Source organism: Drosophila nasuta, chromosome X, assembly GCF_023558535.2.
Source record: "Drosophila nasuta strain 15112-1781.00 chromosome X, ASM2355853v1, whole genome shotgun sequence".
In the NCBI taxonomy this organism is placed as follows: domain Eukaryota; kingdom Metazoa; phylum Arthropoda; class Insecta; order Diptera; family Drosophilidae; genus Drosophila; species Drosophila nasuta.
Window position 1 is genome coordinate 5,171,234 of NC_083459.1, and position 13,567 is coordinate 5,184,800.

At 39.7% G+C, this 13,567-nt stretch overlaps 1 protein-coding gene across 1 annotated transcript in view; it reads right to left on the bottom strand.

Moving 5' to 3' along the window:
- Nucleotides 1-991: 991 nt before the first annotated feature.
- The window catches only part of LOC132796057 (uncharacterized), a 50,645-nt gene continuing 38,069 nt past the window's right edge, over nucleotides 992-13,567 (bottom strand). Inside the window, exons 4-9 of the mRNA XM_060807087.1 lie at nucleotides 3,795-4,950; nucleotides 3,311-3,486; nucleotides 2,965-3,238; nucleotides 2,608-2,902; nucleotides 2,419-2,540; nucleotides 992-2,345 (exon numbers count right to left, since the gene is read on the bottom strand). Coding sequence (XP_060663070.1) covers nucleotides 2,194-2,345; nucleotides 2,419-2,540; nucleotides 2,608-2,902; nucleotides 2,965-3,238; nucleotides 3,311-3,486; nucleotides 3,795-4,950 — 2,175 coding nt within the window. The 3' untranslated portion in view covers nucleotides 992-2,193. The remainder of the gene's footprint in view (nucleotides 2,346-2,418; nucleotides 2,541-2,607; nucleotides 2,903-2,964; nucleotides 3,239-3,310; nucleotides 3,487-3,794; nucleotides 4,951-13,567) is intronic.

Below are 13,567 nucleotides of genomic sequence, written 5' to 3' on the forward strand. Positions count from 1 at the left end.
GATAGTGGATAGATCACCAACACTGGAAATTGCTGATAGATTATTTTATCATATTTAAATCGTGAGTCTATTTCAAAAAGTGTAAGAGATTTATACATATTAACTACTAACCCGGGATTAGTCCTAAAAAAAAATGTTACTGAGGGCATAGCGACATACATACATACATACATACATATGTCGTTTTCAAAACGCTATATCTCTGTCGATTTATTAGCAACTCATCTTCTAATTAAATAAATTTATTGCCTTTTTTTAATTAATTGCACACTGAAAGTTAAATAGAAAATCTAAATATGTAACTTAACGATAATATAATCAATCCCTTAAAAAAAGTTTCTGACCATTTTGAATCCGTCAATTTCATGGAAGAAAACTCGCTCAAAGCTCACTCACTAACCCTCTCATATACATATGTATCTATGTACATACCAACAAAAATAAAAGCAAATATGCACACATCCATTATATGTGTATGTGTATGTAAACATGTACAAGAATGCGTACACTTTGTTCCTTTTCACTTGCACTGAAAAAAATGAAGCTTAACTTTTCAGTGCGGCGAACAAAGCAAATTTGAAAACAAATATTTTGTTGCAAATTTTTATTTGTGTTAATTCTATGCTTTTAATCCACTTGTAAGCATAATATGAATACCATAAAAAATATTAAACTATTCGATGCCAAACATTCTGCAAGCAACGAAAATCAAAATTGATTTCGCACAATGCAAATTTTTCCAAATCCCAATAACAAAATGCATACGAATGGGAGAAATAACGGCGAAGCTTGGGAAATTGTTGTTGCTCAGTTATGTAGCTTATGGTCATATGTACATATGTATAATGGAAGAAAGAGAAAGAATGCGAATGCATTCCTAGCTCATATGTACATATGTATGTATGTATGTATGTAAAAGAGTATTTACAAAAACAAATGCTCTGCTAGAAGAACAAAAGGGACAAAAAAAGAATCAAACATAGTATTAGGATATTTGTTTTGTGTTATCATTCTTTATTATCATAAATAGATTTAAATTAAATAAATGCAATACAATTAAGCACAATTTCATTGTACACGCTATGAAATTCTGTTCATTTTGCTCTTGTTATAATTTCTGTATTTTTCTTGTTATTCGTTATTTATGTATTTGTATTTGTATTTGCTTAAATTGCATCAGTTTGCTGGTTTCCATTGCGTTTTCTTTTAAATTAAATAATTGTGAGTATGTGCGTGTGCGTGTGTTTGTATGTGTGTGTAATGAGTGGAAAATTAGCTGGGCGTGTACGAGTAGACGTGCGTGATTGCACGTGTGTATGTGTGTGTGTGTTAGCGGCCGCAGTCTCTATACAAGTTACAAAAGAGAACGATCGGATTGAGCTTTAAGCTCGATTCTCAATCTATCTCTCTCTCTATCTGTCGCATATGTTTTGTTGCGGCTGTATTTGTTTTTGTGATTAGCTCTCTCTTTCGTAACTTTATAGAAAGTACGTGCGCGCATTATGCGTTCTTCTTCTTCTTATTTTACGCATAAATATAAAAGTGCATTTGATTTTTGTTGTTGTTCTTGTTGTTGCTTTTCTACTAATTGTTAGATAATATGTTTTTTTGTTTTTTTTTATATGTATGCATAAAAAATAGGCTTGGGCGATGATCTGGAAGTATCTCACGCTCTCTAATTCTAAATAAATATAAATAAATAAATTGTATATATAGTAAATTAATTAAAAAAAAACAAAAATATACGCTTGTCAGCTAATTGCAGGCAGCTTGCGCTATGCGTCCGCTATCGCAATCGCATTCGCTATCGATATCGAAAGTGCGATCGATGTGCGATAATTGTTAAGTTACTGCGCTGCGCTGTGTGTGCTCTCATTGCTGGAACTCTCCTGCAAAAGAGAGCGCTGAGTGCCGACAACGATAGCGATGGCGACAACAATAGCAGCGTGCACAGTGCAGGCTTTAGGGCGAGAGAGATAGACATAGCGAATGAGTGTGTGAGATGCTGTCTGTGTGTGTGTGTATGTTTTTTGTGTAGGTGACAATTTTGTTGTGTATGATTTTTGTTTTCCTTTTTCTCCTCTGTGTGTGCATTTTATTTTGTTTCAGCTTTTGCTTTTCGTTACTGTTTTATTTTGTTTACGCTTTCGCTGCGGTTGCTGTTGTTGTTGCTTGTTACTGCGGCGCCTAAACTTATGCTACGATTTTGTGGGGCTGCATCCATTTCTTCATGTAGTAGCAGAACAATGTGGAAATGTAGAGCAGGATCATGAGCGCACAGGTCACGGCCAGCGCCAGCACGGACGTCTTTGTGGGACACGGCTCGATGATGGTCACAGTCTTGTCTGCAGTGTGCGAGAAAGAGAGAGGCACAGTTGAGTAAAGAGAGGTTAGATCAGGTTGTTATCGATTGCTTACCTTTGGAGAAGTCTGTGCTGGGATCCGCCTTGAAGAACTCACGTTTCTCATCTCCAAAGTCCAGCACCAGAATCTCCTGTGAGATGTTCATATGATCCTCGCTCTTAGTCTCATTGGCGGGACTAGATTGGAAAGAGACGGAAAGAGTTAGTATGGCAAATTCATTCCATAACTAAAAGTAAAACTCACCTCTCAATGGAACGACGACGCCTTCTGCCCAGGGATTCAAAGGATTCCATGTTCCATTCACAGACAGCCGGCTCACAGGGACCCAGACAATACTTGACGTTGCACTGGAAGATGACGCCATAGCTTTCGGTGAAACGGAATGCCTCATAGGTCGATTGCAATGCATTGCCGTCGGCGGTGAATCCGGGGAAGATGGTGGGATCGGTAGGGCAGCCATCGTCGTCGATAATCTTGAAGCTGGTGCGTGCATCCTTGGCCATGGCCACACACGAGCGAGCAAAGATGCCATAAGGAGCTGGAAGGGAAAATCAAATTAATTGAATTTCCAAGGGGAAGGGAAATTAGTGAAATACTCACTGTCTTCGGGGATCTCGATGCGGAAGTTGAGGCGATCGCCGATACGCACAGTCTCCACTTCGCGCTGACGTGTGTCCAGAATGCGAATCCTTGGTGGTGGCGCCTCGGGCGATGAATTGATGTGAATCATCTCAGGATCGCGGATGGGCATCATGCCGAATGTGATGTTCTTGGAGCTCATGTCATATGTGCACTTCACCTTATAGATCTTATCGGCCTTGGTCATCACCACGCTGTGATGCTGCAGAACAACTGTATTCGAGTACACACCGGTCTAATTGAGGCAGAAAATAAGTACAAAGATTAGCTAAAGTTCGGGATAATATTTACTAGTTGTCATACGTACCACACTCTGGGTGTTGCAATCCTGGCCAGCCATGGTCAGATCGAGACGGAAGGCATCGGAGTTGATGACATCAATGTTGCAGGTTTCGGAGCGACCCAAGGCATAGATGCGGCCATTGAAGGGCTTGTTGGTGCGAACCTGGACAGCGATACGTGTGTCCTTGCAGTGTACCGAGACTGTGGGAGACAAGAGTGGCGATTAGTATGCAAATGGGTTAACGGGAAAGTCAAGAAGTAATAGATAAACTCAGGAAGTCAGGGGAAGATAATAAAATACCCTTGGGTAATAAAGAAATCAGAAACTATAATGAAATACTTGTGGAACTACAAATTTAGATAGCGGACTAATCAGGATCTTGGAAAGTCAGGAATTGTAATAAAATACCCTTCCTAGATTAAGACTAGACAGCGGACTAGATAAAATCAGGAAGTCATGTGGTCAGGGGAAGATAATAAAGTACCCTTGAGTACTTAGAAGTACTCACCGTCGTAGCAGGTGCCGGTCTTGTCGCAGTTCACATCGTTGCGCGTCATGTTGGTCAGATTGGGATCCTCGATGGTGTCCAGGCTAACGGGCAGTGTATCGATCTTGTCCAGTGTGCCAGGTGGTGAGTTTCCAGCGTTGCTGCCAGAGTTCGATGCGGCGGACTTTTCACACTGATTCTCAAAGTACTGGCCAATGGGTTCGCCGTGATCGATGAGAGGACGCTCGTGATTCAAATAGGTCGAAGGGCCATCGGGCAGTGTCTTGTGATCCAAATGATACAAGCGGCAGTTGTATTGAGCACCCTGAGGTTGTCCGAGATACAGGAACGAGCGGCAAAGGAACTCCGATTCGATTTCACAGGCCAGACGGCAAGCGGACTCCGAGGTCACCTGCAGTTCCTTGTCGGTGTAGTAATGGAGTCCCACATACTGAGCGACCTTCTCCTCGGAGACGCCCATGCGTGCGTTTGCAAAGGAGCGTGTGTTCTTGCAGGCCTGGGTGGGTTTCAGGCAGAGATTCTCAAAGTAATCGGTACCCTGGGCATCGACCAGCTGCACAAATTGTCCCGAGCTGCGACGATCCGAATCGCTGAGCACACACTTCATGTTATTGTAATCGTACTCCACCGAGCGACAAATGAAACGCTTCTCGTTCAAGCAGGCCGACAGACAAGCCTCCTTGGTGCTGGTGTAGATCAGAGCATTGTCCAGACCGCGAATGATTTTGTTGGGCACCCGTTCGAACGACCAAGGACGATGGCAGACGTTCTCGCTGCGCAGCTGCAACTTCACCATGTAGTACATGTTGGCCGAACGTTGTGGCGCCGCCGATGGATTCGCTGCCGACGAATCGTTCTGCAGCTGACAGTGCGTCTCCTGCGACGGCGACAGCGGATTGACCACGAAACTGAAGGCGGCTGCCTGACAATCGGCCTCCTCGCGACACCAGCCCTGGCATTCGTAGAGCGATAGATTCTTCACGCTGTAGTAGGTGGTGCCAGCGAAATCGTAATCTGTCAGCTTCTCGAACGCCATGCGAGCAGCTGCCTCGCAGGGCAGCATCATCAGCATCGCCAGTCCAAGAGCCAGCACACTGAGAGTGCACATCCTCGTTCTGCTGCCTGTTGTTGTTGTTCTCCTCGCTGCCATTTGCATCTGCAAGTAGTCCATATAAAAAAAAAAACAAGCGGAGATTGAGAACAAGTTCTGGAAGTCAGTTCAGTTCGGTTCAGTTAATGCTAAAGTTTGCCTTTTTATGACTGCATTTTACAATTTTACATTTCCTCACTTAAGCTGCTAGATTTATTGTTCAAGTCTCTCGGGCGAAAACTATTTGCGTTTTACGCAGATACGCAGATGTTTGTGATTACTTCAAGATTCAAGAGCTGTCAACTGCATACGCTCAGATTAAACTCTAAACGTGTTCTGCTTTAGATCCTCAAGTTAAGCTAAAAGTTCTGGTTCCCTATTTTTATGAGTTTAGTTATTTAAGGGAATTTTCAATTCAATTCATATTCATCATATAAAAATTATAATTTCCTTTAATAAAATCGCATTTTAAAACAGATTTGCGAAAAGATTTCCTATGCTTTGTTATATCTATTTCTATTTCTAAGAAATCTTGGGATTTGAAAAAAAATTTTCCATGCTTTCATTTCACCATTTTTAAAACCTTAGAATTTATCTCATTCCCAAAGATTTCCAATGCTTTTATTTATCTATTTACATTCCTAAGTATTTCTATTATTTACACTTATTATTGTACCTAAATTGAATATATCTTTTGGGATTTGGAAAAAGATTTTCCATGCTATTTTAAGACCTTAGAATTTTATTAGAATCTTATTCCCAAAGGTTTCTCATGCTTTTATATATCTATTTCTATTCCTAAGAATATCATATAAAAATTATAATTTCTTTTATAAAAATCGCATTTTAAAACAGATTTAGTTTGGGATATTAGAAAAGATTTCCCATGCTTTGATTGAAATATTTTTAGTCTTCAGAATTTATGTTATTCCTAAAGATTGTTTTTATATAACTATTTCTATTCTCACTTATTCTTACTTAAATTTAATACGACTATGCTTTGATTGAACTATTTTTAGTCATAAGAATTTATCTTATTCCCAAAGATTTCCCATGCATTTATATAACTTTTTCTATTCTTACTTAAATTGAATACTATCGTACTTTTGAGATTTGGGAAAAGATTTCCCATACATTGATTAAATTACCTTTAGTTCTTAGAATTTATCTTATTCTCATTTCTAACTTAAATTGAATATGTTTCTTTCTGGAAACGGGAAACGGAATATGCAAATTGAATTAGGTGAAATGTGCAAATCTATTTTTGTTGCTGCTGTTTGACGACTCGCTAATTGCGGGTGCCGACAGCCGACAGTCGACAGTGGAGAGGGGAAGAAGAGGGGAGCAAAGAGTGGGAAGAACCCTTTTGGTTGAGTGGGTTGTGCTGAGCTGCGGCTGAAAACATCCGCTGGTCTATTACACGCTTAACTGAACTGGCCAGCAGCAAACCAGCGAACCAATAAGAAATGCCTCCCCCTGCTCAGCACTTGCAACATCTTCCCCTCCTCCCATCATCTTGAGCTGCCCTTGGCCTCTTGGCTGGTTGGAAGTTCGTTGCCACAACGTTGCGAACAAGTCGAAGACTTTAATGAGCTGCCCAGGCGGAAATTACAATGGCCTCACTGCCACTTGCCACTTGCCACCGGGCAGATGCCACCAGCTACTCTAGTTGCCACTTCTCTTGCTCTCGCTCTTGCTCTTGCTCTTGATGTTCTGTTTTGTATTTCTGCGGTTGAAAATTCTAATGGCCTCGTTTCGAATTTCGAATTTCCAATTTCCAATTGCAATTGCAATTCTTGTGGCTTCCAAATTGCCTTTGGCTCTTGTTTTGCCAACTTGCAGCTGCCACAAACAGCCGCACTTCTGTCTTGTTGCGGGGGGCGCAACTCGCAACTGGCAACTTTTGTGCCTCGAGGAGCGAAAAGCGAAAGCGCGTCTCTGCTGCAAAGTCTGCCAAGTCATTCGGTTTAACGAGTGCGATTGTGAATGAGTGTGAGTGCATTCACTGAGTGTACTTGAACATTATCGCTTATTCAATTGTCGATTCTTAGCTTGCAAATCCTCAAGTGCGTATCTTATTATTATTATCCGCAACCATTAAAGTCTCATTATACGCTCAAGCTCAAGGGTTAAGCTTTTGCCTACGCCGCAATGGACAACATGGGTTAAGCCTTGGGTCAAGCTGTGGATTTATCATTTATTCACACTCGTTTTATTCAGTCACCCTTCAATGCTTCTGCCTTTTTTTTATTTGACACTCGACGTGTACTCAAATTTATGCAGTTTATTCACTCGTGAGTTTATTCATTATTCATTTGCATTCGATTTTCAGATATTCGAGATGCGGAAGTCAGACACCAAAACAAAAGAAGCTTCTTGAGTGGGAGTTGCTGAGCAAGCATGCAAATTGAGTTATCGATCACGATCGATTGTTGCATTGATCGATAATAGTGAAGATTGCATGAATGTTGTTTCTTACGTGGTAACTAGAGAATGAAAGGTTGTTTTGTTGAAAATTACATCCTTCGATAATGTGATGTGATCGATATTGAATTAAAGAAGATGGGAACGCATTATCGATAACTATTGATTAAAGTTGCAAGGTGTGATCGATAATTGTGAAGATCGATGTTGATTCAGCTGCTTTAATTATAGGTAACTTTAATAAAATATAGCCAAATTAAGGGGTTATCGATAACGATAGGCTTGTGCTGCAAGGTGTCATCGATAATTGTAAAGATCGATCGATTGATATTGGGATCTAATTATTGAATGTTTGCATGTTCATTGCTGTTTGCTCAAGATGAATAGCTGAACAACTGAAAAGGCGTTAATTATGGAATTATCGATAACGATAACCGTTAATTATGGAATTATCGATAACGATAGGCTGTAACGTGTCTGTAATGTTATTATATCGATAACGATGCTGCTGTTTGCAATTGTGTTTACTCGCAAGCTGCAATTGATGTTCACTGCCACGCCTCCTTTTGCAGTCAGTCGCATTGCGGGAGTGAAGAAGAAGAATCAGTGAAGAGAAGGGAGAGGGAGAGGGGGAGGGGCCACTTGGGCAACGCAGCTCTGCAATTATATTAACATATTGAATTCAATTTGTTTGCTAAATTGTCCCAGGCGAAGTGGTCAGCGATCGTTTGGCCAGCGATCAGCGAGCAGAACTAAGCAACAGCGGCATGCAACAATTATGAAGAGAGTGCCGAGCGAGGGAGGGTGAAGGTAGAAGGGGGATGGGGGGGGATGATTACAGCGCTCGGAACGTGGCTATTACAAACAACATTAAGTCAGAGCTGTGGCAAAGCGAATGCCGTGTCCAATTGCAAGAGGGAGAGCAAGAACTAGAGAAAGAGAAGGGTAGAGGGAGAGAGGGAGAGATGCGGGGCATGCAACTAGAGAAGCAGCAAACATGAGCAACATTGACAACGACAACAGCAACAGCAACAACTGTTTTGCAGGAGGTGGCAATGCAATGCTGCCAGCTGCCAGCCAACAGCTACAACTTGCAACAAGCAGTGGCAACAACAACAAGCAGCAGCAGCAGCAGCATCGCAGGGAGTCGCTTTCGAGTGTTGCCTTGTTGCTGCCTTTTTTTTTCTTCTTGTGTTCTTGTTCTACAATTGCCAATCTGCATGAGACACACACACACAGACAGAGAGCAGTTGCAGCTTGTTGCTGCTGCTGTGGCAGTTGCAGGCTGAGCATTTGGAGTCGCCAGCCGAGAGCCAATTACATGGCAAGCAATCGAGCGTAGCGAGCGATCGTCTGAGCGAGATAAATGCAATGCAATGCAACCAGAAAAAAAAACACTTGGATTGCATTCGATTCGTTTGCGAAATACGTTTGACGTCATTGCCACCGTTGTGTGTGTTGCACGTTGTGAGTTGTGCGTTGCACGCTGCACGATTCGCATTTTTATTTATAGCCCCTAAATGCGCACAACTCGCCCAAGTTTATTTTTGGGGCGTCCTTGGGGCACCATCCAACTCAAATCTTCACTTCTCGAGCACTTCTCTAATTTGCAGATGATGCGCAACCAGTTGCCAGTTGCCAGTTGCCTCTTGTCTGTTGCCTGCTGCACGTTGCACTCACTTGTTGCTGTAATTGCGAATTGCAATCAGCTGCTAAATGCCACCGCTGGGCTAACAGGAAATGCCAGCTGAGTGCCCAAAAACAATTCACACATATGTATGTATGCATATGAATGGCGCTCAGTTTGGAATTGAAGAACTTGCAACTTGCAACTTGCCACGAGCAACTTGCCACAGCACATCTTAAGCCATGTGGGCGTTAGCCACATTTACAGCGCACTCAATCAACGCTAACTCAACAGCAAGAGCAACAACAGCAGCAAAGGTTGAAGTGCCACAACTTGGGCGGCATTTGCAACACATGAACAACACATGCAGCAGCTTCGACCAACAATTTTTATGACTTTGTGTAGTTTCTAGTCTTTTTAAGTAACTATAATAAAATCAAATTTATTAATGTAAATTTTGCCTAAAAGCTTCAGGTGCGATTTAAACTAAGAATGAATAAAATGTTTGCGTAGTTTTCTAAGTAAATGAAAATGAAATGGTAAAAATGAATTTGATCTTCATTTAAAACTTCTATAATAACTTTATGTTGTTCCTTTTAGACTATAATAAAATCTAATTTATTAAAATACATTTTGCCTAAACTAAAAATGTACAAATCTTTGCGTAGTTTTCTAAAAAAAATTAATAAAAAGGGGAAAAAATATATTTGTTCTTCTATTATAACTTTTATAATAACTTCGTGTAGTTCTTTTTTTTTTTTGTTTTGTTAATAAATTTTGTTTTATAGCTTTAGCTTCAATTCAAACAAAAAGTGTAAAAATCTTTGCGTAATATTTTTTGTAAAAATATATTTTTCTTCTTCTGTTATAACTTATAAAATAAATTGTGTATATTTTCTTTTTCTAAATATATAGAAAATAAAGTTTTAAAAAATATATTTCTCTTTTCAATATAACGTTTTTCTTAAAGTAACATAAGCTGTTTAAGTAAATCTACCTCAATTTTGTTTGATGTATAAAAATTCGCTCTCTTTTCTCTCTCTTTTCTCATTTTATAAGTTTTTCTTAAACCAAACTGTTTTGAGTAAATCTACCTTTAAGTAAATATTACCGCCACTGATTTCAGCTTGTAATAAAACAAATTTTGCTTCTTATTATTCTAACAAAATGTTCTAATTACAAAAAAGAAGATATTTATCTTGCTAAGCCTTGTTTATTTGATTTCGCTTCAATTTAAACTTAATTGTGTATCTGTTAAATCTTATATACTCGACCGATCGCATTGATATCAAGTTATGTCGCAGCTATAGACGTAAGACAAGTTTGTGGTAAGTTTCAGCAAAAGTTCTCAGCTGCAAGCTGAGTTACAAGAGGCGAGCAGAAGAGTTGGGATGCCAACTTGAAGCAACTGCAGTTGCTTGGCTCACAAAAAAAATGAAGAAGAAAAGAAAAATGAGTGCAATATAGTGTTATGAGTGTGTGAGTGCTATGAGTACTCTCGTATATGATTGTGTGTGTGTGTTGTGAGTGTACTCATCACATTCCATTGGGGCAACGCTTTGGGTTCTACGCTGTGGCAGCGACTGCGGCAGCGGCTGGTCAGTGGCGCGTACTTAGTTAGATGGATGATGCAGCGTTGAACTGCGGCATAACTAGCAATCATGAAAATTGTATGGCTATAGCTCTAGCTCTAGCTCTAGCTATGGGATAGTTACATTGGCTCTGCTTTCGTTTCAGCGTTCGGCTTGTGGACGCCCTGTGGATGTGCATGGAGATTGAGATGGCGATGGCGATGGCGATGGCGATGGAGTTGAAGTTGAGGTTGAGGAGTTGGCTGTGGCTGTGGCCACAAACTGGGAAACGAGCTAAAGGTTATCATTAGGCACGTTTACTTCCTCTTCGCGTATGGCCTCTAATTACGAGGCAAGCTGAGCAAGTGAATGCCATAAGCAGTCAGCAGAGTGAGCGAGACAGAGAGAGGGGGGAACGCGCATTAGAAGAAGACGTTGAAGAATTTTGGTGGAAGCAGTTGAAACGCTGAAAATGAAAACCTTCAAAGGTCACGCCGTTAGCGAGCGAAAGAGCGAATTGTACATCATCATGGTCGAAAAGAGATAGCATTCAAAGCTAACGGTCACAACAAACAACAAACAATAAAGAGAGGGGAAAATCAGAAGAAGACGAAAGAGATAAAGAAGAAGCAGCGTCAAGCTGAGCAGTGAAAGTAATAATATGCAATTAACTCAATTAAAATGAAATGAATAAAGCGCGTGAATGAAATGAATACCCAAACGAAACGACGAAAAAATAAAACCGTCAAAAGAAAATAAACGAGAAGAAGCAGCAACAACAGAAGCTGAAGAAGAAAAAACAGTCATCAAGAGGCCAACGGCAAAGTCGTTTTTTTTTTCTTTTGGTTTTATTTGTTTTGCTTCGTTTTTCTTTTTGTAGAAAGGCGAAAAGATCTGACACAAAAGCAGTTCCAGTTTTAATTAGTCCCAGTGACAGTTATTTCTTTCTTTCTTACTTTTTTTCATTGTCGTAATTGTTGCAATTTTGTGAGGTTAGATTGAGGCACAGTTTTGCACTGTCCGTGTGTGCGTGTGTGTGTGTGTGCCGTGGAAAGTGTCTCAAGTATCGCGAGCATTGTTTTCCCACTCAGAAAGAAAAAAAACTGCATTCAATTTGCAGTTTGTGAGGTTAAGTCGAAGCATGTCAAATGTTGCTTTTCATTTTTTTGCTAAATTAAGCATAAAACTGTTTTTATACAAATTGTAGAGCATTAAAAATTGCATTCATTTATCAATTAATGCGTGAAATTGACAAGTTTTGGCATTTTTGAGGTTAAGTTGAGTTGCCGCTGTTGCTTTCTACAAATTGAGCTCTAAGCTCTCTAAATATCTATTGTTTGCGGTATTATTGTTCTTTGTGAGGTTAAATTGAAGCTTAGTTTCTAATTTCTCTTTGTAGAACTGTTAAATGAAGGGCTTAAATGGTATTTAGATGTTTATTTTTATGCAAACTAAAAAGAGTTTAGCTAAATTTGCAATTTTTTTAAATTGAGCTCTAAACTCTCTCTATATATCTATTGTTTGTCATTTAGTGAGGTTAAGTTGAAACTTAGTTTCTAATTTCTCTTTGTAGAACTGTTAAATGAAGGGCTTAAATGGTATTTAGATGTTTATTTTTTATGCAAACTAAAAAGAGTTTAGCTAAATTTGCAATTTTTTCAAAATGAGCTCTAAACTCTCTAAATATCTATTGTTTGCGGTATTATTGTCACTTTGTGAGGTTAAGTTGAATTTTAGTTTCGAATTTCTCTGTGTAGAACGGTTAAATGAAGGGCTTAAATAGCATTTAGTCGCTTATATCTTATACAAACTAAAAAGAGTTTGCTTAAATTTGCAATTTTACAAATTGTTGTAAATTTTAAGAGGTTAAGTTGAAGCTTAGTTTCTATTTTCCTTTTGTAGAACTGTTAAATGGAAAGTTTAAATAGCTATTATTTGTTGCAAACTAATCAAAATTTGAATAAATCTGTCATTTGTGCAAATTGTTATCAATTTTTGAGGTTAAGTTGAAGCTTGAATATATTGCCTTGTATTTTGAAAACAACTTTCAAGCATATTTTGTGCGATTAAGTGCTTTAGTGGTAAAATAAATGAAAATTTTTAAGAGAGCTTAATTATAAGCAGACTATATAATAAAATTGTGTTAAATTGAGGTTAGGTTGAGGCATATTGTTAATTTCTTAAAATTATCTGCAACATTTTGCAGTCTCAATTCGTTGGAAGTGCAAACAAACTGCTCACTTCGTTGGCAGATCAACTTCTAACTTCCTTTCGCCACAAGTTCGAATTCTAGACGCTTGCTTTCTCACTCTGCTCAGTCTATGGCTATTGCTATCTCTCACACTCGCACTGTAGCCTGTGTCAACACTTGTGAACACTCGAAACGGATGTCTGGCCTTACAGCTTTGGACTTGCTGTTAGTCCGTCTGCGTTGTCCCCTCGATCAGCAGCGGAAATGGAGGTCTATAAATGTGCTATATATATATATATAAATGTATATATATATATATATTTGTTGTCACAACACGCGTCTCTCTTTCTCACTCTCTTTCTGCAATTATGCAATTTTCAATCATCGCAGTTTAAAGATGCGCAACGTGCAACCGCCGCAACTTTGCAGCACCTGCCTCAATCATTCAACATGAAGTGTTGCCCCCCTTCTGCATGTGTGTGTGTGTGTGTGTGTGTGTGTGTGTGTGTGTGCGTGACTCGAGTCCCAGTTCCCAGTTTGCCGCAATAGAAGTGCGATGCCATAATTGCAATCGAACAATGGAGCAGGGCAACTTGGAGGCAACAACACCTGAACTCAACTCAAGACTTGCCACAATTACCAGCTGTACACACACGCACACACATACTCATCTATGTGTGTGCGTGAAAATATTAAAAGTTATAATTAAAAGCAAGGAAAAGCAAAGCAAAGCGAGAATAAAGCTAACGAAGGCCCAACACGAAGCGGCCTTCATCTAATGGCAAATGGAGAAAAACGTTCAACGTGCAACGTTCAGAGATGCCTCTAATGTTGCCACAGATTGCAGCAGCGGCAGCAATCGAAGGAGTT